The following is a 24453-nucleotide window of genomic DNA, read 5'->3' on the forward strand; positions in this document are numbered from 1 at the left end:
ATATTATTAGGAAAATCCTCAAATTTTAAAGTGCATGTAAAATCAGGAAATAAATATTATTAGTTTTTTTGTGTGACGTGTATATATATTTAATTTTGAAAAGATATTAAAACAGTATAACATGTAACACTATTAAAATATATTATGTGCTAAGTACTAGATGAGGAATTTAATGTGAATTTTCTCATTTCATCCTCAGAACAAAATTCGGAGGTAGGTGTAATTCAGCTCATTTAGGTGAAAATTAACTGAGACTCTGAAGGCATAAATAACTTTTCCAAAGGCCATACAGCAATTTAAAAGCAGAACCAGAATCCAAAATAAGATATGGAAAATCTCCAGGAATGGGTTTGATCTTTTGTGTGATTCAGAAGTGACTCCTCTATTAATAGACATGTCAGATAACTAACACAGCCCTTTATCTGGTCTTTCTGGAAGAAGATACTTAAAGGTATTTTATTAGCCTGTTGATTTTTCTCTGGGGTGTGACTTAGTTTCCACTGCACATTTGGGAATCGTTTCTTCTAAAATTCATAATCAGCTTCTGCTGGTAATAAAGAATCACCTGCAGAGATCATGAATGAAAGAAGAAAGAAAAGGAGATAGTGGTAGATCAATTTAGCCTCAAATCAAAATAGTATTCCAATTGTGCATATGTACCACAGCTTTCTTATCCATTTGTCTGCTGATGGACATCTCGGTTGCTTCCATGTCCTGGCTGTTATAAACAGTGCTGCGATGAACATTGCGGTACACGAGTCTCTTTCAATTCTGGTTTCCTTGATGTGTATGCTCAGCAGTGGGATTGCTGGGTCATAAGGCAGTTCTATTTCCAGTTTTTGAAGGAATCTCCACACTGTTCTCTATAGTGGCTGTACTAGTTTGCATTCCCACCAACAGTGTAAGAGGGTTTCCTTCTCTCCACACCCTCTCCAGCATTTATTGCTTGTAGACTTTTGGATCGTAGCTCTTCTGACTGGTGTGAAATGGTACCTCATTGTGGTTTTGATTTGCATTTCTCTGATAATGAGTGATGTTGAGCATCTTTTCATGTGTTTGTTAGCTATCTGTATGTCTTCTTTGGAGAAATGTCTATTTAGTTCTTTGGCCCATTTTTTGATTGGGTCATTTATTTTTCTGGAATTGAGCTGCATAAGTTGCTTGTATATTTTTGAGATTATTTGTTTGTCAGTTGCTTCATTTGCTATTATTTTCTCCCTTTCCAAAGGCTGTCTTTTCACCTTGCTTGTAGTTTCCTTTGTTATGCAGAAGCTTTTAATTTTAATTAGATCCCATTTGTTTATTTTTGCTTTTATTTCCATACACAATGGAGTATTACTCAGCCATTAAAAAGAATACATTTGAATCAGTTCTGATGAGGTGGATGAAACTGGAGCCAATTATACAGAGTGAAGTAAGCCAGAAAGAAAAACACCAACACAGTATACTATCACATATATATGGAATTTAGAAAGATGGTAATGATAGCCCTGTATGCAAGGCAGCAAAAGAGACACAGATGTATAGAACAGACTTTCGGAGAGGGTGGGATGATTTGGGAGAATGGCATTGAAACATGTATACTATCATGTAAGAAACAAATCGCCAGTCTAGGTTCGATACAGGATACAGGATGCTTGGGGCTGGTGCACTGGGATGACCCAGAGAGATGATATGCAGCGGGTTGTGGGAGGGGGGTTCAAGATTGGGCACTCATGTACACCCGTGGTGGATTTACATCAATGAGAGTACATGATGAGAAACGCTGGACTGGAAGAAACACAAGCTGGAATCAAGATTGCCGGGAGAAAAATCAATAACCTCAGATATGCAGATGACACCACCCTGATGGCAGAAAGTGAAAAGGAACTAAAAAGCCTCTTGATGAAAGTGAAAGAGGAGAGTGAAAAAGTTGGCTTAAAGCTCAACATTCAGAAAACGAAGATCATGGCATCCAGTCCCATCACTTCATGGGAAATAGATGGGGAAACAGTGGGAACAGTATCGGACTTTATTTTGGGGGGCTCCAAAATCACTGCAGATGGTGACTGCAGCCATGAAATTAAAAGACATTTACTCCTTGGAAGAAAAGTTATGACCAACCTAGATAGCATATTCAAAAGCAGACACATTACTTTGCCAACAAAGGTCCATCTAGTCAAGGCTATGGTTTTTCCAGTAGTCATGTGTGGATGTGAGAGTTGGACTGTGAAGAAGGCTGAGCGCTGAAGAATTGATGCTTTTGAAGTGTGGTGTTGGATAAGACTCTTGAGAGTCCCTTGGACTGCAAGGAGATTCAACCAGTCCATTCTGAAGGAGATCAGCCCTGGGATTTCTTTGGAGGGAATAATGCTAAAGCTGAAACTCCAGTACTTTGGCCACCTCATGAGAAGAGTTGACTCATTGGAAAAGATTCTGATGCTGGGAGGGATTTGGGGGCAGGAGGAGAAGGGGACGACAGAGGATGAGATGGCTGGATGGCATCACTGACTCAATGGACGTGAATCTGAGTGAACTCTGGGAGCTGGTGATGGACAGGGAGGCCTGGTGTGCTGTGATTCATGGGGTCTCAAAGAGTTGGGCACGACTGAGCGACTGAACTGAACTGAACTGATGGCAAAACAAATACAGTATTGTAAAGTAAAATAATAATAATAATGAAAAATAAAGAGTGCAAAAAAAAAAAATAGTATTCCAAGATGTGTTCTGGCTTCGCTTTTGGGGAAGTAAATTGACGACTATCTCAAAATAACCTCTTTTTAAATAATATAACCTAAAATTAATTGAACTTATTTAAACACACAGCACTTATAACCATAGTGTTGCTAAATATACAAAATATACAAACTGTTAGAATTGTCTATGAACAAAACAAAGGCTCTGTTTATTACAATTGTTGCTATTTTTGCAATAAGAAGGGAAAAAATTATACGATAGTCATATACTATCCAAAGTAATGAATATACTTATAAGGCAAAATACTTAAGCAGTAAGAGAAAGATTAACTAAAATTCTCATTCACATAGAAAATAACAATGTTGATAACTCCTTTTTACAGTGTTTTCATAAATTTTCCACAAGGATTATATGTTTTGTTTTCATTCATTTGTTATTTATGTGAAAAGAGTAAGTATGTTTCTCTTTAACTTAATGGAACTTGGATTAAAATGGGTTCTGTTATTTTAATCACATCAATGTTGTATATGGTGAGGAAACAGTTTTCTATTTCCTTGGCAGAGAACTTTAAAGAAAAAAATTAAGCTCTAGTCAATAAGAGACTTATGTTTATATAAAACCATAATTTATGGTTTATTTGATTAGATCAATGTTTAATTATGTATTACATGTATTTTTTGTACTGAATATTTACTTATAAATTAATCCAACCCACAGCAGGAGTACTAATAGAAGCTTCCATCCAAATATAAGTAAACAGAAGACAAACAGCTGTTGCAAACATCCTATTTTTGAGTCTGGGCCTGATAACAAAAAAATAGTTTGGAGAATTGGCTGCTACCATACACTCACATCTGTTGAGACTGTACTGTTTCAACTCAATACTGATCACTGCATGTCACAAGGCAGCAAGTAGTTCTCTTAAGTTAGAGAAAACACTAAATGCTAATTTATGTTTGGATGTTGTACTTCTAAGCTCTTCATCTTCTGTGTAACGTTAGTGAATTTATTCCTGAGATGTTTATGTTTTTAAGTGTACTCAATGGATCTAGGTGTTTGTCAAAATATATTAAGTAGAAAAAATGTAACCCATTTAATTGTAGTATTTAGAAATTTGACCTGGGGGACTTCCCTGGTGACGCAGTAAAGACTACATTTCCACTGCAGGCAGCACCAATTCTATCCCTGGCCGGAGAACTAAGATCCTGCAGGCCACACAGTGCAGCCAAAAATAAACTTTTTTTTAATCCTTCAACTTTTGGTGTTCTTATTCTAGGAAAACCACTAAGTGTCTGCTTTTCAGTTGCAACCAGAAATATTCTTACCTGATCAAACTCTTATAATTCCTTTTGCTTTGAATCATAACTGAATATAGGGAAAATATAATTGGGCCTTGTTTTGTATACAGGAGACAAAGCTTATGCTGAAGATAGGTAGGCATTATTCAAGTGGATAAATAATTAAACAAAAGTTCATATGGGAATCTCATATTGACTTCTTAATTCCTCAGGATGTATCTCTCACCATTGCTTTGTCTTTCCTCTGCCAATGAGAACACTGTAAAGATTCTCCCTCGGCAGTGTTAACGGGAAACACTGTATATGAATATTGGCTAGGAGGTAGGTTGTGAGAATTTGGAAAGCATGGTGAAAGTTAGGAAGAATAAATGAGTTTAGGTAGTTCCATACAGAGTCGAAGGACTGTGCTGCAGGGACACTGAGTGGTCAATTCATGAGTGTTACCCTGAGGGATGGGCTTCCTTGGTGGCTCAGGTGGTAAAGGATCTACCTGCAATGTGGGAGACCTGGGTTCGATCCCTGAGTCAGGAAAATCCCCTGGAGAAGGGATAGGCTACCCACTCCTGTATTCTTGCCTGTGAATGCTCTGGGCAGAGGAGCCCAGAAGGCTGCAGTCCATGGGGTCATAAAGAGTTGGACATGACTGAGAGACTAAGCACGCACGCACACTGAGGGAGTGTCTCTTGTGGCTGCCACAAAACTCTGTCCTTGGCCCTGTCACATTCATGATTTTTGTCACTGCTTTGGATACATATGAACTTTATGTTTTAATTTATTTTATTTTTGAATTAATTTTTTTGGCATATAGTTGGTTTATGATGCTGTGCTAGTTTCTGCTGTACAGCAAAGTGAACCCATTATACATATACATATATCTACTCTTTTTTAGATTCTATTCCCATACAGGTCATTACAGAGTATTGAATAGAGCTCTCTGTGCTATATAGTAGGTTCTTATTATCTATTTTATATGTAGTAGCATGTTGGACACGACTCAGTGACTTCACTTTCACTTTTCACTTTCGTGCATTGGAGAAGGAAATGGCAACCCACTCCAGTGTTCTTGCCTGGAGAATCCCAGGGACGGCGGAGCCTGGTGGGCTACCATCTATGGGGTCGCACAGAGTCGGACACAACTGAAGCAACTTGGCAGCAGGCAGCATGTATATGTCAATCCCAGTCTCACAATTTACACCCCCCTTACTCCCAGATAACCGTAAGTTTGTTTTCTACATCTGTGACCCTATTTCTGTTTTGTAAATAGGTCATTTGTACCATTTTTCTTAGATTCCACATATAAGCAATATCACATGATGTTAATCTTTCTCAGTCTTACTTCATATATGAACTTTAGATGATACCAAGTACAAAGGAATGCAAAATTATCTTATCAGGTTGAAAGTGACCAAGTCTAAAAGGAAAAAAAAATCAGAAGAAAGATGAGAGGGAGATGGGTAAGGGGAGATTATAAAATGAGGAAAGAGGGCAGGAAAAGCAAGCAGAAAGGGGAAAAAAGAAAGGGATAAATAAGGCAGGCAGAAAGTAAAATTCCTCAAGAATTTTTTTTTTCCTATGTGTCTCCTGGAATGCATAAAGAAGATTCTTCCCTTCCAAAGCAACATTTCTAGAATGAATTATCTCCATCTGACCCCCACCACTCCAAGTCCGCTTTCTATGCATTAGAGATGATATAACTTTATGATCTCCTATGTAAATTCTGTATGTTTTCTAATTTAGCATCCTCTTGCATCTGTTCTATTCTAATAATTATTGTACTTTGAAAGGAGAGAATGTGCTCTTACTGCAGTGTTCTAAATGTATGGAAGAACAGAACAAGTCTTGAAGTGGGACACTTCTGTTTTGAAAGAGATCTCCGTGAATGAATGAAATAGTAACACTTAAACAGGAGGTCCTTTTTCCGACTTTAAAGCTCTGGGGCTTGGAATCTAGAAAGATAAATCACCTGTCCACTTTGTGATACTAAATTGAAATTGACAGCTATGTTTTGTTTATCTTGCTCAATATTACAAAGCCTTTCCCTCCTTTGATTTTAGTATATCCCTCCTGAAATATTTGCTCTGGTAAGAAAAGCAAATATTGGGTTTTACGCCCCACTTCGTGAAGTAAGAATGATGATGTTCTAACATCAGAGAACCAAATATTCCAGGCTTATTTTTCTGAGATAAAATTTGCTTGCACATAGATTGTCCTCCATAGATCATCCATTCTTCACCCCTCAATTCATTCATATTTCTTGAATTGGGGGAAAAAGAGAACACACAAAATACAAAAATACTTTCATAAAGCTTAGCTTTATGAATTAACTTCAGCCTTTTCCACTCATGAGGGAAAACTTTCCTGCCTCATTAAATCTTTAATGCAATGTGCTGTCTGCACTCTACATTATTATGTGTGACATTAGGTTATATATTGCATAGAAACTATAATGTTACTTGCAATAAAGCTGTTTCTTTCCCCTGAAGGTAGAATTAAGACAGGTACTCGTGTGAAACAGCTACTTGTGTTGCTCTATTCTTAATGGGGTGAAATTGAGGATCAGGAGAGTGAAGGGCTTAGCACTGAACCATCTCCAGAAAGGGATGGGTGCTGCTCCTTTGTCTTGCAGTGCCTTCGCAACTTGATATCTGAATCTCCCCAAAGAGAATTTAAGTGAAAAAGTGAAAATGTTAGTTGCTCAGTCATGTCCAACACTCAGCAACACCATGGACTGTGGTCCACCAGACTCCTCTCTCCACAGAATTTTCCAGGTAAGTATACTGAAGTAGGCAGCCATTCCCTTCTCCAGGGGATCTTCCCCACCTAGGGAGGGATTGAACTGGGGTCTCCTGCATTGCAAGCATATTCTTTACCCTCTAAGCCACCAGAGAAGCATAATTAAGGGGAAAAGTAAAAGACTAGGTCTTTGGGGACTCCTATGGAATGAAATATCTTCATTAAATTCACTTTCTCTTTGAACTGAAAAAGGGATACACATTTCATCTCTGGTAAATATAGTCTAATCCAGTAAAGATAACAATTGCCCTAAAGCAAACTGGAATTGCACTTATTTCTACCTGTGGGAAAGCAAATATTTCTAGCCAATAGATGATGAAAACTTGGTTTTAAATAGCCAAAGAAAATGAAATCTATTCTCTGTACATGGAGTGCTTCATAAAATTAGAGAAATTAACGTTGTCCCCAAGATGAACTAATATGAAAATGTCAAATATAAAACTGATAATTAAGTCTACAAAGTCCAAAATTGTGGAAAGCTGAAGTTATGCACAGTTCAGTTCAGTTCAGCCACTCAGTCGTGTCCGACTCTTGGCGACCCCATGAATTGCAGCACGCCAGGCCTCCCTGTCCATCACCAGCTCCCGGAGTTCACTCAGATTCACGTCCATTGAGTCAGTGATGCCATCCAGCCATCTCATCCTCTGTCGTCCCCTTCTCCTCCTGCCCCCAATCCCTCCCAGCATCAGAGTCCTTTCCAATAAGTCAACTCTTCTCATGAGGTGGCCAAAGTACTGGAGTTTCAGCTTTAGCATCATTCCTTCCAAAGAAATCCCAGGGCTGATCTCCTTCAGAATGGACTGGTTGAATCTCCTTGCAGTCCAACGGACTCTCAAGAGTCTTCTCCAACACCACACTTCAAAAGCATCAATTCTTCGGTGCTCAGCATAACTTAACAATGTTGTGTGATGTATTGTTAGAATTCTTCATTGCTATGGGATGAGTTGGTCTATATAGTGTTCTGTTTTTGTTTTGTTTTTTAATCCTTTAGCTCTTTTACCAGTTGTAGTTGCTGCTGACTTCTCAGAAGATTTTAAGAACATCACTAAGAGAGCTTCATTTTCCTAGTCTTCTGTCCAGTGGGGCATCATCCAGGCAAAGAAAGAAAAGCAGCATGTCAATGGTCAGAGAGCTGTAAGAATGAGAATTTCAGCGGAAAAATTACCTTAAGCAAATATAAGTAGCAGAATGGATACAAGAAAAGGCTAGATTGGGAATTCCAAAACTTTTTCAACGTGTGGTTCTCTTCAGTTCAGTCCCTCAGTTGTGTCTGACTCTTTGTGACCCCATGGACTGCAGCACGCTAGGCTTCCCTGTCCATCACCAACTCCCAGAGCTTACTCAAACTCATGTCCATTGAGTCAGTGATGCCATCCAGCCATCTCATCCTCTGTTGTCCCCTTCTCCTCTTGCCTTCAATCTTTCCCAGCATCAGGGTCTTTTCCAGTGAGTCAGTTCTCTTAACATCTCCGGATTTTTTTCACATTTCCTTCTCAGTTCAGTTCAGTCCCTCAGTCATGTCCAACTCTTTGTGACCCCATGAATTGCAGCACGCCAGGCCTCCCTGCCCATCACCACCTGCCGGAGTTCACTCAGACTCGCGTCCATCGAATCAGTTTTGCCATCCAGCCATCTCATCCTCTGTCGTCCCTTTATCCTCCTGCCCCCAATCCCTCCCAGCATCAGAGTCTTTTCCAATGACTCAACTCTGCATGAGGTAGCCAAAGTATTGGAGTTTCAGCTTTAGCATCAGTCCTTCCAAAGAGCACCCAGGACTGATCTCCTTTAGAATGGACTGGTTGGATCTCCTTGCAGTCCAAGGGCCTTTCAAGAGTCTTCTCCAACACCACAGTTCAAAAGCATCAATTCTTCGGTGCTCAGCTTTCTTCACAGTCCAACTCTCATATCCATACATGACCATTGGAAAAATCATAGCCTTGACTAGATGGACCTTTGTTGGCAAAGTAATGTCTCTGCTTTTGAATATGCTGTCTAGGTTGGTCATGACTTTCCTTGTCAGACTTTATTTTGGGGGGCTCCAAAATCACTGTAGATGGTGATTGCAGCCATGAAATTAAAAGCATTAATTAAATTAAAGCTTACTCATTGGAAGGAGAGCCATGACCAACCTAGATAGATCAACTGAAACGTGCCACAGTAGTTAGAGCTGAACAACAACAACAACAAAAATGTAATTTGGCAACTTAGCAATCATTAAAAAATAATTCACATAAATTTAAACAGTATAAAAATTTCTTTTCTTCATAAATTAATACAGTTACTTACTAATGGGATATTGCTTGATGAGTAATATTCAAATTCTCAAAACCTAGAATCAGATAAGACCTTGCTGCCCTTATTTTCTGTTACACATTAATTTTTGTACAACACTTGGTTTTTAATCACAACATTCACTGAAAACTTTCCTTAACAAAGATATGACATGACTGAAAATGCAAGTAAACAAAAACATAGCTCAAAATTTTGCAAATATCCTCTAGAGGAATTTGGAATATTATCTGATAAAATTGTGAACTACCCAGAGCTAGTTATTTGTGTGGAGTCCGATAGATACACAGTGTTTCTTTGTCTCCTTCAAACATTTACAGCATCCCACTGTGCCTTTGTGAGTTTACTGCAGTGCTCTGGGGCATCTGTGCACAGAGCTAGTGAACAGAGAGCTAGATAGATCCTACAGTGTATTGAAACTGCACAGAAACTTGAATGATACTATAGATCTCAGGGCCACTGCATTAACGAAGTACAACAGCAGAAGTAATTGTTGATAAAACTTTCTCCAACAAGAAAACTAAAATAGAGAATTGAATTCGAATGCTTGATGAGGACCTTGTGAGTATGATATAGCAATGGGAACAGAAAGTTAGACAAGAAGCATCTCAAGGAATAGAATTGAGGTACTAATCTGATTCAAATAATAGAGTGAAAGCAATATTATGTAGTATCTATAGTTTCCACTTTACAACAGAGAAATGAAGCAGTGGCTTGACTCATGTGACTCATGGAAGTTGGCAAAATAGTTGTTTGTTTCCTGGGAAGAGCCAGATAATAAACTTTGGGTATTCTGAGTGTTTGTTATTAAACAGTCATTCGGTACAGAAATGTTATAGGCTGAACTGTCCCCCTCAAATTCACATGTTGAAGTCCTAACTCCCAGAACCTCAAAATGAGACTGAATTTGAAGAAAGGATCCTTTATTCTGATGAAGCTAAAATGGGGCACTTAATGTGGTCCCTAATACACCATGACTTTTCCTTATAAGAACAGGAAATTAGGACATAAATAAACACAGAAGGAAGACCATGGGAAAACACAGGAAAAAGATGACCATCTACAAGCCAAGGTGAGGGGCCCAAGAAGAAACCAGCCTTGCTGACATCTTTTCTTTTTTTCTGATAGGCAAGAAGTAGATTTATTAATATAGAATGCTAGTGATAGATGCAAGTGGACAGGTGAGCGGGGTTCTCCCAGCTGATACGTTGATCTCGGGTTTCTGTTGTTTACCCAGTTTCTGGACCTTTGTTATGGTACCATGACCAAATTCATACAAGAATATGAGACAGGATAGAAGATACAGATTGAGAAACCAGGGCTGAACACAGTTCAATCCATGAGAGAGGAATGGAAAGTCAGTAAGAAAGGATAACAAAAAAAGGGTAAGAATCTTAGAAACATCCATATACTGAGTATAGAATAAAAGAAAAATGTATTTATAATGGAGTCAGAGGTACCTCTGTCATACTGAAAGAAGTATCAGTAAAGTTTAATGCAGTTGAAAGCAAGGAGTCAAGAATCTCAAGAATTATTAGATACCACATGGAACTGAACAAAAGCCCATTCGTGGTTGCTAGATAGAGCTGATAAGTGACCTTTCAAGACATACTGTTAGTGAAGTTCTAAGTGTGGAAAGCAGGCTGAAGTAGATCAAGTAAGTAAGGGTGGATGAGTAGAAGTACAGAAAATGAGGTGGTAATACCCCATACCTCAGAGTTTGATAGCTAAACTAACAAATGTCCAGAGATAATATCTAACAGAGACAATAAAGTCAATTGATGACTTGCAGCTCTGTGCACATTTGATTTGAAGGAGATAGTGAAGACTGGAACATTGAAGGAATTATTGGAGACTGGAGAAGCAAGCAGGTGAAGGAGCCAAGTCAATATAGCATTTGGAGTATGGAGCAGAATATAGATGGAGAAGAGACAGAGAAGCCTTCATCCAAAGTTGTATATGAAAGGACAACTTATATTCCAAGTATTTCCGCAGCTTGTTCCCCAAAAAACAAATATTCCATAGAAAATAAGTTTTTATAGCTTTATTTTATTGGTGTCCAAAATCACTGCAGATAGTGACTGCAGCCATGAAATTAAAAGACACTTGCTCTTTGGAAGAAAAACTATGACAAGCATAGACAGCCTATTAAAAAGCAGAGACATTTCTTTGCCAACAAAGATCCATCTAATCAAAGCTATGATTTGTTCAGTAGTTATGTATGAATGTGGGAGTTGGACCATAAAGAAAGCTGAGCACCAAAGAACTGGTGCTTTTGAATTATGGTGTTGGAGAAGACTCCTGAGAGTCCCAGGACTGCAAGGAGATCAAACCAGTCAATCCTAAAGGAAATCAGGCCTAAATATTCATTGGAGGAACTGATGCTAAACCTGAAGCTCCAATACTTTGGCCACCCGATGCGAAGAGCTGACTCATGGGAAAAGACCCTAATGCTGTGAAAGATTGAGGGCAGGAGGAAAAGGGGACAACAGAGGATGAGATGGTTGGGTGGCAGCATGGACTCAATGGACATGAACTTGAGCAATACTCCAGGATATGGTGAAGGACAGGGAAGCCTTGTGTGCTACAGTCCATGGGGTCACAAAGAGTCAGGCACAACTGAGTGACTGAACAACAAATACCTGACTTGTTACAAAGACTCTCTCCAGTGATATGTACCCTTTGGGGAAGACACATTAGCTGGAAACAATACCAAGAAATGCTTGGTTTCATTTCTTATAAAGAGATTATTTGATGCAGTTGATAGATAAATAGAAGCAAAGGAGTTTTATTGCTGTTCAGCCGCTCAGTCACGGCCAACTGTTTGCAACCCATGGACTGCAGCACACCAGCCTTCCCTGTCCTTCATCATCTCCCAGAGCTTGCTCAAACTCTTGTCCATTGAGTTAGTGCTGCCATCCAACCGTCTCATCCTCTGTCATCCCCTTCTCCTTCTGCCTTCAGTCTTTCCCAGCATCTTTCTTTACTAATGAATCAGCTCTTCACATCAGGTGGCCAAAGTATTGGAGCTTCAGCTTCAGCAGAGAATAATTAACCCTAGGAGGTGTGCTAAGTCATTCAATATGTCGGACTCTTTGCCACCCCTGTGGACTGCAGCCCGCCAGGCTTCTCTGTCCATGGGATTTTCCCAGCAAGAATACTGGAGTGGGTTGCCATTTCCTCCGGCAGGGTATTTTCCTGACCCAGGGATCGATGCAAGTCTCCTGTATTGCAGGACAGCTCTTTGCCACTAAGCTATGCAGGAAGCCCTATTCCTAGGAGATCCAGTTTCTCAATTAAAGGATGATATTAAAACAACCTTTTTAAAAAATTACTTAAATAAGTACTTGACTAAGTAATTATATAGAGATATATCATCAGTATATACCTTACTGCTACTGCTGCTAAGTCGCTTCAGTCATGTCCGACTCTATGCGACCCCATAGACAAAAGCCCACTAGGCTCCTCTGTCTCTGGGATTCTCCAGGCAAGAATACTGGAGTGGGGTGCCATTGCCTTCTCCAATGCATGAAAGTGAAAAGCGAAAGTGAAGTCGCTCAGTCGTGCCGACTCTTTAGCAACCCCATAGACTGCAGCCTACCAGGCTCCTCCGTCCATGGGACTTTCCAGGCAAGAGTACTGGGGTGGGGTGCCATTGCCTTCTCCGCAGTATATACCTTAGGGTGAATGAAATAGACAGTGATTTTAATATTATGGAAATGAACACTTATAGCTTGGGAAAAAACCATCTGGTAACAGTATCATGCATCTATTTAAAATTGCCTGTTATTTCACAACCTAGGTGGAAACAAAAAGGATTCACTCATGAAAACTGTTATGATGCCTATGCATGAATATCAGGGGTGCATGAAAGAGTATAGAAATAGTTGTTTTATGAAATGTGAATGAGAAAGCAATTTCTCGTTAGTATTACTACTACTACAAGCCCTCAGGTGAACAGGTTGAATTCTGCTCCATTGTTTGTGTTGTATATTATTGACCTATAAAAGGCCCCTCTCTTTTTCTATGTAGTTATTTGTTGTTTTTCCCCCATTTCCACCCTCATTACTCTCTCATATTATTATTACTTCATATATTATATGACTTTATTATAAGCAGGTATGGAAAATACATTGACAAATCAAATATTGTAACAAATCCAACATTTTTCTTTTCATCTTGAGTCTCAACATCTGGGATATTCAAATTACATTTTGACTCTTTTCTTTGGCAAAATGGGAGTTACCTTTAATTCTAAGTTTCTTAAATTGATTTAAGGAAATTAAGAATTAATATACTTTGATCTTTTTCTTTTTTAAGGAAACCTATTCTAGAAGGATAATAGCATGTAATCTAAATTTTAATAATCAAAATACATTTAGAAGCTCAAAAGTTTGCGACATTATAGATCTGTGTCCCTATGTCCTTTCCAAACTCAGTCCCTACCTCCTATTAAATATTTTTATTAATTTAGGAAATTCTGAATAATTAAGTTCTCTTTGAAATATATGAAACATTCTTTGCTGCTGCCTTTCTGGACTCCCATCATTAAGAAAATGTCTGGTTGATTTTTGAACAAGCATGTTTTATGTAATTTTGGAAGCTTATCTTAATAGTATCAAAAAACTTTTACATAGATTCACCCCTCATTACTCACAGTAATGCCAAGTGCTATAGTCCAGGCAGATATTTATTATTTTAGATATGAAAAGACATTATAACAGGGCTATTTTTCAGTGTAGCAGAGGAATAAAAGTTTTCTGCATTTTAGTTCCTTATAAAGCTCCCTGTAATGAGTTCTTAGAAGACATTTAGAAGCTGTGATTTAAAAACTTTGTTTAATCAGCCATGGCGAGCTGTGTTTCATTCCCAATGGAACAACTCTGAAAGGAATCTGGGTTCCTCCTCCTCCACCCAGAGCATCACCAGGAGTTGCTTTGTGGTCAGGGTCTGCCTTGAGAGGCCACAGAGAGCCCAGGGCTGCGAAGCTAGGTCTCTGCTCGTCAGTACGGAGGAAACGGCAGAATACAAATCATCAGCTTTGGTTTTTGAGTGTCTATTTACAATGCTGGGGTGGAACTTTTTAGAAAAGCACTGCAGCATTTGCGTCGTCTGTCATTCAAGTTCCAGTGTTGATTCCTGTCCTGTAAATGATCTTGCTTTCCTATTTTTTTTTAATCCTTTGTACAAGGTTACTGTCAATGTCAGCAAATGTAAACCTCAAGCGTACATTGTGTGGGGTTCATGACGCGTGTTGGAAGGAAAGAACTTTGTTTAATGAAAAAGTTATAACAACATTCATTCACACTAAGTATATTTGATTGCCCAAGGGAAAGTGTGTCTTCTTTTGGGAATTTTGATTAAATTTTTTCATGATATAAAATCTGCTGCTTTATTTCTTTTTCTTTGATCAACAACATTCTCCAGCATAGCTTATAGTTTAGGTAAAGTACTTGTGAAATGAAATGATGTCTGCTGAAAGCATTCAGACCCACAGAAAGTGAGTGACCTTTGATGATGAGTAGAAATCTCCCAATTTTAACAAAGATCCTTCTCTGTTTGGGAATTGTAAAGCTAAAGCTACACACTAGGAAAAATGACAGGAGGGGCTGTGTTTGATTCCCTGGAAATTAACCTATTTCAGCAAGCCTGCAACACCAGGAAAAAGAATACATGAATTTATATGATGTGTGTCAGGCTTACCATTGATAGGTAAGGTTCGTATAAAGGTTACTCCTAAAGAAATGTCCATCATTCTCAATCTGCATGCTCATGATTTCTGTTTCTTCCAAATCCTGCCCTCTAGAACAATAAAATAATTTAAAAATAATAAGCAAAGCACAGTTTAATAGCCCATCTCCTGTCCTGTAATGATGACGCATCTTCTCTCTTGTAGCTCACAGCAGCTGGAGGACAATTGATGTTTACCGTATCATATGACCTTGAAGAAGCAAACGAAGATGCAGAACACACACTCCAGCTTATGGTTATCTTAGAGGTAGAGTATGGGAAGTGTCATTTATGTTTAACTGCCTTACACTCATGTAATCTGAGGTTATACCTTACCTAACTAATTTAACATTCATTTATATGCTACTAGAGAAAAATATTGTATCTTGGGAACTTTTGTCTGCCATTCACTCTGAGACATATTTAGAAGACTGCACACAGGTCTTGGGTTCCAATGGTAAAGGGGATTTTTAGAGCAGACTTGAAATTTAAATTTAAAACCTAATGACCATGTCTCCCAGAATATAAGTACACTAAAAGTATTTGAACAAATGGCTGATTTATATAGTTGTAGTTTTTCCATCTCTCCTTGATTCCAAGTAGATTTTATTGTTTATACCTTTGTTTATATTAGATAGAAGTCAATGGAAAAAGGGAAATTTATCTCTTTAGGTACAGTTGAATCTTGACTTCAAAACTCTCTTAATTTAACTAAGAAAAATATAGGAGAAGCTACTTTGAGCATTTGGAGGGACACAGGCGGTTCCCAAAGGCTAGAAGCCTAAAGTTATCACATAAAAGCTGCCTTCCTTTCTCATATTCTTCCTTTCTTCTCCTCTGCTCACACAAAGGCACACATTTCATGCATATTTATGGGTCCAAAGGGATCTATGTTGATTTAGCATGGGGCTCTGTTGTTGTTTTGGTCTTGAAGTGTTCATGCATGAGAATCAATTTTTAAAGAAGTCTTCCCCAGTATTAGGTGAAGTGATCTGAGTGATATATATCATTACATATGTGTGTGTTTATGAAAATAGAAGTATGTCATGGAATTCCTTTGAGATAAAAGGGGTTCTCTAAATGTAAAATGTTGAGAAGCTATATATTATTAATATGAATGAACTAAGATAAAAGGTTAACCCAAATGATAATAATGCCATTATCCAATTGTAATCATGAAACTGTAGAATTTTTTCTTGTTTCTTTTTTCCCCAGATGGAAGAGTCCTTTAAAACAATAGCTTCATATACTGTTTTAACTTTTCTTCCCCATTTTCCTATGTAATCCACATTCACCATAAACTAGTATATCTGAAATACTCAGTTTTGCACACTTCTATGAAATTGACGTATTTGTAATCATATATATCTAGACTTACCAAGTATTAATTATTTTAGTTATTAGGGGAAGCAGAGTAATGCATAACCAAGAAGTTTATACTTTGTGGTACATCGAGTTAAGGCTAATATTTAAATTGTTTTCTCTCTGCCTTTTATACATACTAGAAATATTCTGACAGGGAAAGCTAACCTGAAATAAAAAACCTACTGAGGATAACCTACAAAGAGGAGAATCCCTTTTTTTCACAGTTTTATCCTTTTATACTCTCTTTTCCCCTTTAGGGAAATGACTTGAGAATCAGCTCAGCCCAAGAGGAGGTGTATCTGCAACCATCTGAAGAACATATTAATGTGTTGTCACTTAAAGAAGAATCATTTACCACACATGGCACAAATTTCCCAGTCAGTAGGAAGGAGTTTATGACAGTGCTTGTGAATTTGCGGAGAGTCCTCATACAGATCACATACAGCCTTGGGATGGATGCCATCTTCAGGTAAACTCAGGAATTGCATCTCCCAGCTCTTACACATTTGCCTTGGGGCAGACATGCAAGTGCTAAGTGACTGAAGATCCTTGCTGCTGCTAAGTCGCTTCAGACTTTGTGCGACCCCATAGACGGCAGCCCACCAGGCTCCCCCATCCCTGGGATCCTCCAGCCTACTGGAGTGGGTTGCCATTTCCTTCTCCAGTGCATGAAAGTGAAAAGTGAAAGTGAAGTCGCTCAGTCGTATCTGACCCTCAGCGACCCCATGGACTACAGCCCACCAGCCTCCTCTGTCCATGGGATTTGCCAAGCAAGAGTACTGGAGTGGGGTACCATTGCCTTCTCCTAAGGTTTGCCATCTTCAAATAATAATTAATGATGGAGCACTGGTTTTCTGAAAAGTGTTTCTATTGATCTTTAAAATTTTACCTACCCAGGATAAATCTTAGTCCTTTTTCAGTATTGATGAGTCTCAGTTCTGCCAGAACATGCAATAAAAATGATCCCTATACTGAGAAATGCTCTACTGGAAAGCACAGTCTCCTTTATGATGACTCAAATAGTGGAAAAGTAAAGTGATATAATTCCAGGATACCCATATTCAGAAAGTGGTTTGCAAAATATTTTCTTCCATTAATTCATTCAGTAGATTCTGACTTAATAGTATATTGCTGATAATGAGAGATATAAGCACCTTCATTTGAATAACCACAAGTTTTTTTGTGAAACACTGTAATACTATAATGGCTACATGATATCAAGGAAAGTAAGACTAAGAATTCAACTAGCTCTATTGCTTATTATATGTGTGACCTTTGGCAAGAGGTTGGTCCTTATGGAAACTGGATTTCTTCAAATGTGAAGTGGAGATAATAGTGCCTACCTTTCAGGGTCATTGTGAAAATTATATGTGATAATTATGTAAAGTGCTCATTACCTCGAACGCTTTCAAGGGATTATTCCTTTCTACTCTCTGTTTTGTTTCCTTAAAGAGAGAACCCCCCAGCTTGATCTAAACATGTCCATAAGAGGCACCCTGAAGGCTGCTTTCCATTAAAAAAAAATGACTTGCAAATTTCATGGCAATTTTTTCCTGCATGTATGCATTCTAAGTCGCTTCAGTTGTGTCTGACTCTGTGCAACCCTGTGGTCTATAGCCCGCCAGTCTCCTGTGTCCAAGGGATTCTCAAGCAAGGATAGTAGAGTGGGTTGCCATGCCCTCCCCCAGGGGATCTTCCAGACCCAGAAATCAAACCCAGCATCTCTTATGTTTCCTGCATTAGCAGGCAAGTTTTTTTTTTTTTTTTTTTTAACCACTAGTGCCACCTGGCAAGCCCAATTTTCTCCTAAAGCAGCTTAAATTAGATGATCAAATGTGACCCCAAACCGACAGCTTGGCATACCCATCAGCACAGCAATGTCTCCAACGCTGGTTTATCTACAAGAGAGTCTTTTAATTGCTGATGCTCCATCACCCCCCTTCATCTGCTTGTGCTGTCTAGTTTGTCTTTCACTTGTAGTATTTCAACTAAGTGTAATCATCATTACCGTCTCCCTAAGGAGAGAATCGCAGATTCAGAAACAGAACCACTGCCAAACAATGTTCCTCTTTTGCATAGTCAATGCTGCTAGAAGCTGGGTTAAAATGCCGTGAAGATGAGAAGCAGCACTTCGGAATTAATTATGTTTTTTCACATTTAGTAAATAGAGACTGTCATGATGTTTGAAGAGTACAAAGAGATGAGTCCTCTGGATTTCAAAACAAATGACAAGCAAATTGACAAAAAAGTGGCTGAGGGGTTTGTTTATTTTTGCCAGCCTTGCTTCTCAGACCAGTTAATCCAAAGCATTTCTCCCTGATTCATGTCAGATAATTTTAATGTCTACTTATCTTAAAATCACTAGTTTCATTTGAGCCTTCTGAGCTTTTCCCATACATGAACAACGTGTTCACAGAACATGGCTATGGGATCCGACACAGGAACTAATCCATGTAGGTGACGCTCTCTGCAGCCTACATTACACAGAGCACTGTAGTTCGAGAAGTTAAGCCATGTTGTATGTGAAACTCCTACCCACTTCAGGTGAGCCACAAGCCAGCATGAATCTTGAGTCAGTAAGCTTGTTATATTTTATTTATCTCTGATCTATGAGTGGATTGAGTCCTATTTGTAAAACATCACTTGAATTGATTTCAACTTGTCTTGCACAGTAGGCTTCCAACTTGGTATATGGCTTATGTGTAAGCACAAGTAAATTGAAGCTATCACAACAGAAATTCATGTTTAGAATTATTTAAGGAGGATTTATCTCCATGGTAGTTCTCTCAGCAAATGGGTTTATGTTCTTCCTGATACGGAGGAACTGGAATTGAATAGTGGAAGGAAAACGGAGCAGCAGGTTAGAATTTTGACTTCTGTTTTCAAGTTAGCTGTTTAATAGTTGTGAACAGAAGTGTTGTTTTAAATCTCTTTGAATTTCAGTCTTCTCATCTGTAAAATGAGGAGGACAATTGCTTGTCAATGTCAAAAAGTCACTATGAGAATGGAATTAAAGCAAAAATGCTTTCCTCATGGCCAGTCAGCACACAAATCTGAAGTATTTCCATCTGACCTGCACATTCTAGGAAGTACCATTTTCTCCATTAAATACCATTAAGACTTGAAGATATCTAGAATAAAGAATGGACTGGTGTTTCAAAACTGAGACCATTTTTGCTGTCCTTTTCTACAGTGCTGAGGAGCCCATGTGATAAACTTAATTGATTTTCTTCTCGTTGTACTCATTAATAAATGAAGATAAAAATGGAAAACTTTTCATTCTTTCTTTACGAATGTAAGAGAAATCAACTTAACTGTGAATATTTCTCCTTTAAATTCTCCAAAGCTTAGTTTCAATAGCAATCCTTGATATTTAACTTGATATTTTTCTTATCGCCTGTGAAAGTGAACGTGTTAGTTGCTCAGTCGTATCTGACTCTTTGCGACCCCATGGACTGTAAACTGCCTGGTTCCTCTGTCCACGAAATTCTCCAATCAAGAATACTGGAGTGGGTAGCCATTTCCTTCTCCAGGAGATCTTCCCAGCCCAGGGACTGAACCAGATCTCTTGCATTGCAGGCAGATTCTTTCTCATCTGAGCCACCAGGGAAGACCTTATACCCTATAGTAGACATTAGTACAGTTCATCAAATTTTAATCTCCTTTTGAGATATGGCATTTCCTTTGAGGGTAGATGTTATCATAGGTCTTGGTTTGGCCAATGAAATGTGAGCTGAAGTGATGTATTATTCCCGTTCTACTATCCCCTCTCCCAACCCTAGAAAAGCATTGAATTACCTGTAGGAGACTCTATGGAGCTTATACAGTTACCAGAACATAAAAACAGTCTGAAATATTGACAGCACATGGAGGTCAGCTGCCCTAAAACGTTACCCAGAATCGTAGAGGATTTTCCTTGAGTTTTCTGACAAGCCACTGAGAATTCAGTTGTTTGTTAGCCCAGCGTAACTGAGCCCATTGTGACTTTATTGTGATACAACTCATATATCTTTATTGTTTGAAAATAAATTTCTCCTAGGCTAGACATTTTCACATGACTTTTAAGAGGTTTTTTTTTTTTTGTGGTATCAAAAACATTACACAGAATTTATCTAATAAATTATCGAATAAATAATCTAGAAAAATCCATATAAACAAAAGAGTATTTTGATGATAATAGAAATAGTTCTGATAGTAAACTTCTACCTTATGAAAGTAATAATCCAGGTAATCACATTTGAAGAAATTATTACAGTGAGGGCTCTAATGATCTTAAAAAGATTTCTATAACTAGCTCTTGGGAAGAGGTTCAACCAGGTTTTATACGAACATGTGGTTTTTCTTCCCCCCATTGGCTTTCACTACCTCCCAAATCTATTCCGTAATATTGGATTTATTCAGTCTACCAGCATTTACTGAGTGCCTTCCCTGTGTATTTGAATCTCAGCTTCCTCTTTTGTAAAATGGCAGAAACATACCTAACTTTCAAGATTGGATGCTCAGTGAGAACATAATGTATGTGAGACATCTGACCTTCTGTCTAGTGTACTGTGGGAGACAATATCGGGCAACAAGCTAACCATTGGTTTTTGATTTCAGTCTGTGCTGCACAATATTTGCAGACAGTGTTATATAGACAAGGCACTTTACGTCTCTGAGCTTCAGGTTCTTCCTTTGTAAATGTGGGCAGAAACATTGGTTTCACTGACTTTTTAAAATATAACTATTTATTTAGTTATCTTGGCTGTGCTGGGCCTTCGTTGCTGCGCTGGCTTTTGTCTAGTTGCAGAGAGCAGGCGCTACTCTCTAGTTGCAGTGCATGGGCTTCTCATTGTGGTGGCTTCTCTCATGGAGCACAGGCTTTAGGGAGCACTGATTTCAGTAGTTGCGGCCTGTGAGCTCAGTAGTAGTGGTTCTTGAACTTTAGAGCACAGGCTCAATAGTTGTGTCACACAGGCCTAGTTGCTCCACAGAATGTGGGATCTACCCAGACCAAGAGATCGTGTCTGTGTCTCCTGTATTGACAGGCATATTCTTCACCACTAAGCTGTCAGGGAAGCCCAGTTTCATTGATACTTAAGGGAGATATGTCTCAAGTTCCCATTATAATGCGCAGAAGTTTTAATTATTATAATGCACACTTAGTACACAGTAATTATTATGATGTGGTAGTTCTAGGCTAAGGAAAGAGGAAACAAAGATGGATAAATGATCAGTGAATTCAAACAACGTATAGTCCATTATCCAAGTCAGATGTATGTTTGTGGTGTATAATGAAGAGTGCAGTGGAAATGAAGTGAAGAAGTGAAGTCACTCAGTCGTGTCCGACTCTTTGCGACCCCATGGACTGTAGCCTATCAGGCTCCTCTGTCCATGGGATTTTCCAGGCAAGAGTGCTGGAGTGGATTGCCATTTCCTCCTCCAGGGGACTTTCCCGACCCAGGAACTGAACCCGCGTCTCCCGCATTGCAGGCAGACGCTCTACTGTGGGAGCCATCAGGGAAGCAGTGGAAGGGAGCACAATGCATACTGGTAGGACTAAGGAGAAAGAAATATGAATGCTCATATTAGCATTTAGTATATTTTTGATGAATGGTTTGCAACAGTAGTAGATTCTGTTCGTTATTTCCCTTAGTTGGCATAGGACTGACAATGTTTGGGGAAAATGTCTAGCTCATACCAAGATAGCTCATTCAGACACTGACTGAGTTTCTAAATGATTCTGTTGCCTTTTTAGGTATGAGATAAAAAATGATTAGACTTCATTAACTGAGTAGTACTTTGTGGAACTTTCACAAGACAGAGGCTAAAGGAATTTTAGGTCATAATCTTGTGTTGCATCAAAAATGAAATAGAACAAAGCCCCTGAACAACAATAAAATCTTTATCTATGGTAACAAACCCAAAGTAACATTTATTTAGTAGAATTAAATGGAGGTCTTCTATATTAAAAAAAAGTGAATTAAAAAATTATTATTTAAAAGAGTTTGAAGATCAAGTGTCCTATTGTTTAAAGAATAATTTGGATTTTTTTTCCTTTTTTTGTGAAGCATGATATATCTAACTCTGGTTGAAAATATAGTAAAAAATATACAGAGCATCTTTAAGTCAGTACCAGGACAATATTTCTTATATGATTCCAATATTTTCAGTAATAGCTTATATAATTATGCCTTGGCTCTTCATCCATCATCTTATCTGTATTTCCCTTTCATAATAATTAGAAAGAACCAGCTAGAACATTTGACAAATCTTTAACAGTTCATGCATCTCCAACAATACTTTATTACTACCAGCATTATGTATTTTAATGAATACAGCCTGTATCAAGAAAAGAAAATGACCATATTGAAAGAGGAAAAAGAATAAACCACAGACTTCTTCAAGAGTAACACTAAAAACTGTTAAACACATTAAAATCTCATTTAACAAATATCAGAACCTAATGAACATTGGGACTACTCGGTGAATACTAATGTGGAATATTGCTGGGAAGGATGTTTGAGTGCTGAAATTTCTCATAGCTCAAAATGGTTGCATAGATTAAGGAGAGGAACATCTGTTGTTTCAAAGACAAATGAAAGCTGGTAGTTCACTGAAAATATTTTTGTTTTGTTCCATTTTAAATTGTTTCTTAATGTAGTCATTTACTTTCTTTCTGTTTTAAAATGTTGCTATACTACAGTCCACGCTTAGTTGCTTCAACTGAAGTGTCCAACTTTGCGACCCCATTTACTGTAGTCCGCCAGGCTTCTCTGTCCATGAGATTTCCCAGGCAAGAATACTGGTGTGGGTTGCCTTTTCCTTCTCCTTGGATACTACAGTCCATAGGATGGCAAAGAGTCAGACATGACTGAAGTAACTTCAGTTCAGTTCATTTCAGTCGCTCAGTCGTGTCCGACTCTTTGCGACCCCATGGACTGCAGCATGCCAGGCTGACCTGTCCATCACCAACTCCCAGAGCTTACTCAAACTCATGTCCATTGAGTCAGTGATGCCATCCAACCATCTCATCCTCTGTCGTCCCTTTCTCCTACCACATTCAATCTTTCCCAGCATGAGGGTCTTTTCAGATGAATCAGTTCTTCACATCAGGTGATCAAAGAATCAGTTTCAGCTATAGCATCTGTCCTTCCACTGAATATTCAGGACTAATTTCCTTTCAGATGAACTGCTTGGATCTCCTTGCTCTCCAAGGGACTCTCAAGAGTCTTTTCCAAAACCACAGTTCAAAAGCATCAATTCTTTGGCACTCAGCTTTCTTTATAGTCCAACTCTCACATCCATACATGACTACTGGAAAAACCAATGCTTTGACCAGACGGTTGGCACCACTTCATTGATAAAGTGATGTCTCTGCTTCTTAATATGCTGCCTAGGTTGGTCATAACTTTTCTTGCAAGGAGCAAGTGTCTTTGAATTTCATGGCTGTAGTTACCATCTGCAGTGATTCTGGACCCCCCAAAAATAAAGTCTGACACTGTTTCCCACTATTTCCCCATCTATTTGCCATGAAGTGATGGGACCAGATGCCATGATCTTAGTTTTCTGAATGCTGAGTTTTACACCAACATTTTCACTTTCCTCTTTCACTTTCATCAAGAGGCTCTTTAGTTCTTCTTTGCTTTCTGCCATAAGTATATCATTTGCACATCTGAGGTTATTGATATTTCTCCCGGCAATCATGATTCTAGCTTGTGCTTCATCCAGCCAAGTGTTTCTCATGATGTACTCTGCATATAAGTTAAATAAGCAGGGTGACAATATACAGCCTTGACATACTCCTTTTCTTATTTGGAATCAGCCTGTTGTTCCATGTCCAGTTCGAACTGTTGCTTCCTAACCTGCATACAGGTTTCTCAGGAGGCAGGTCAGGTGGTCTGATATTCCCATCTCTTGAAAAATTTTACAGTTTGTTGTGATCCACACAGTCAAAGGCTTTGGCATAGTTAATAAAGCAAAAGTAGGTGTTTTTCTGGAATTTTCTCATTTTTTCGGTGATCCAGTGGATCTTGGCAATTTTGATCTCTGGTTTCTCTACCTTTTCTAAATCGAGCTTGAACATCACGATTCACATACTGTTGAAGCCTGGCTTGGAGAATTTTGAGCATTACTTTGCTAGTGTGTGAGATGAGTGCAATTGTGCAGTAGCTTGAGCATTCTTTGGCATTGCCTTTCTTTGGGATTGAAATGAAAACTGACCTTTTTGAGTCCTCTGGCCACTCTTGAGTTTTCCAAATTTGCTGGCATATGCGGTGGCTGACTTTATTTTTCTGGGCTCCAAAATCACTGTAGATAGTGA

At 38.6% G+C, this 24453-nt stretch overlaps 1 protein-coding gene across 2 annotated transcripts in view; it reads left to right on the forward strand.

The window, feature by feature from the left end:
- The window catches only part of LAMA2 (laminin subunit alpha 2), a 676446-nt gene that overhangs the window by 351215 nt on the left and 300778 nt on the right, over positions 1-24453 (forward strand). For both annotated transcript variants that reach the window (XM_040238873.1, XM_040238874.1), the window contains exons 13-14: positions 14953-15054; positions 16409-16620. In XM_040238873.1, the coding sequence (XP_040094807.1) occupies positions 14953-15054; positions 16409-16620 (314 nt within the window). The remainder of the gene's footprint in view (positions 1-14952; positions 15055-16408; positions 16621-24453) is intronic.

This window comes from Oryx dammah, unplaced genomic scaffold (assembly GCF_014754425.2).
Source record: "Oryx dammah isolate SB20612 unplaced genomic scaffold, SCBI_Odam_1.1 HiC_scaffold_4, whole genome shotgun sequence".
NCBI lineage: Eukaryota > Metazoa > Chordata > Mammalia > Artiodactyla > Bovidae > Oryx > Oryx dammah.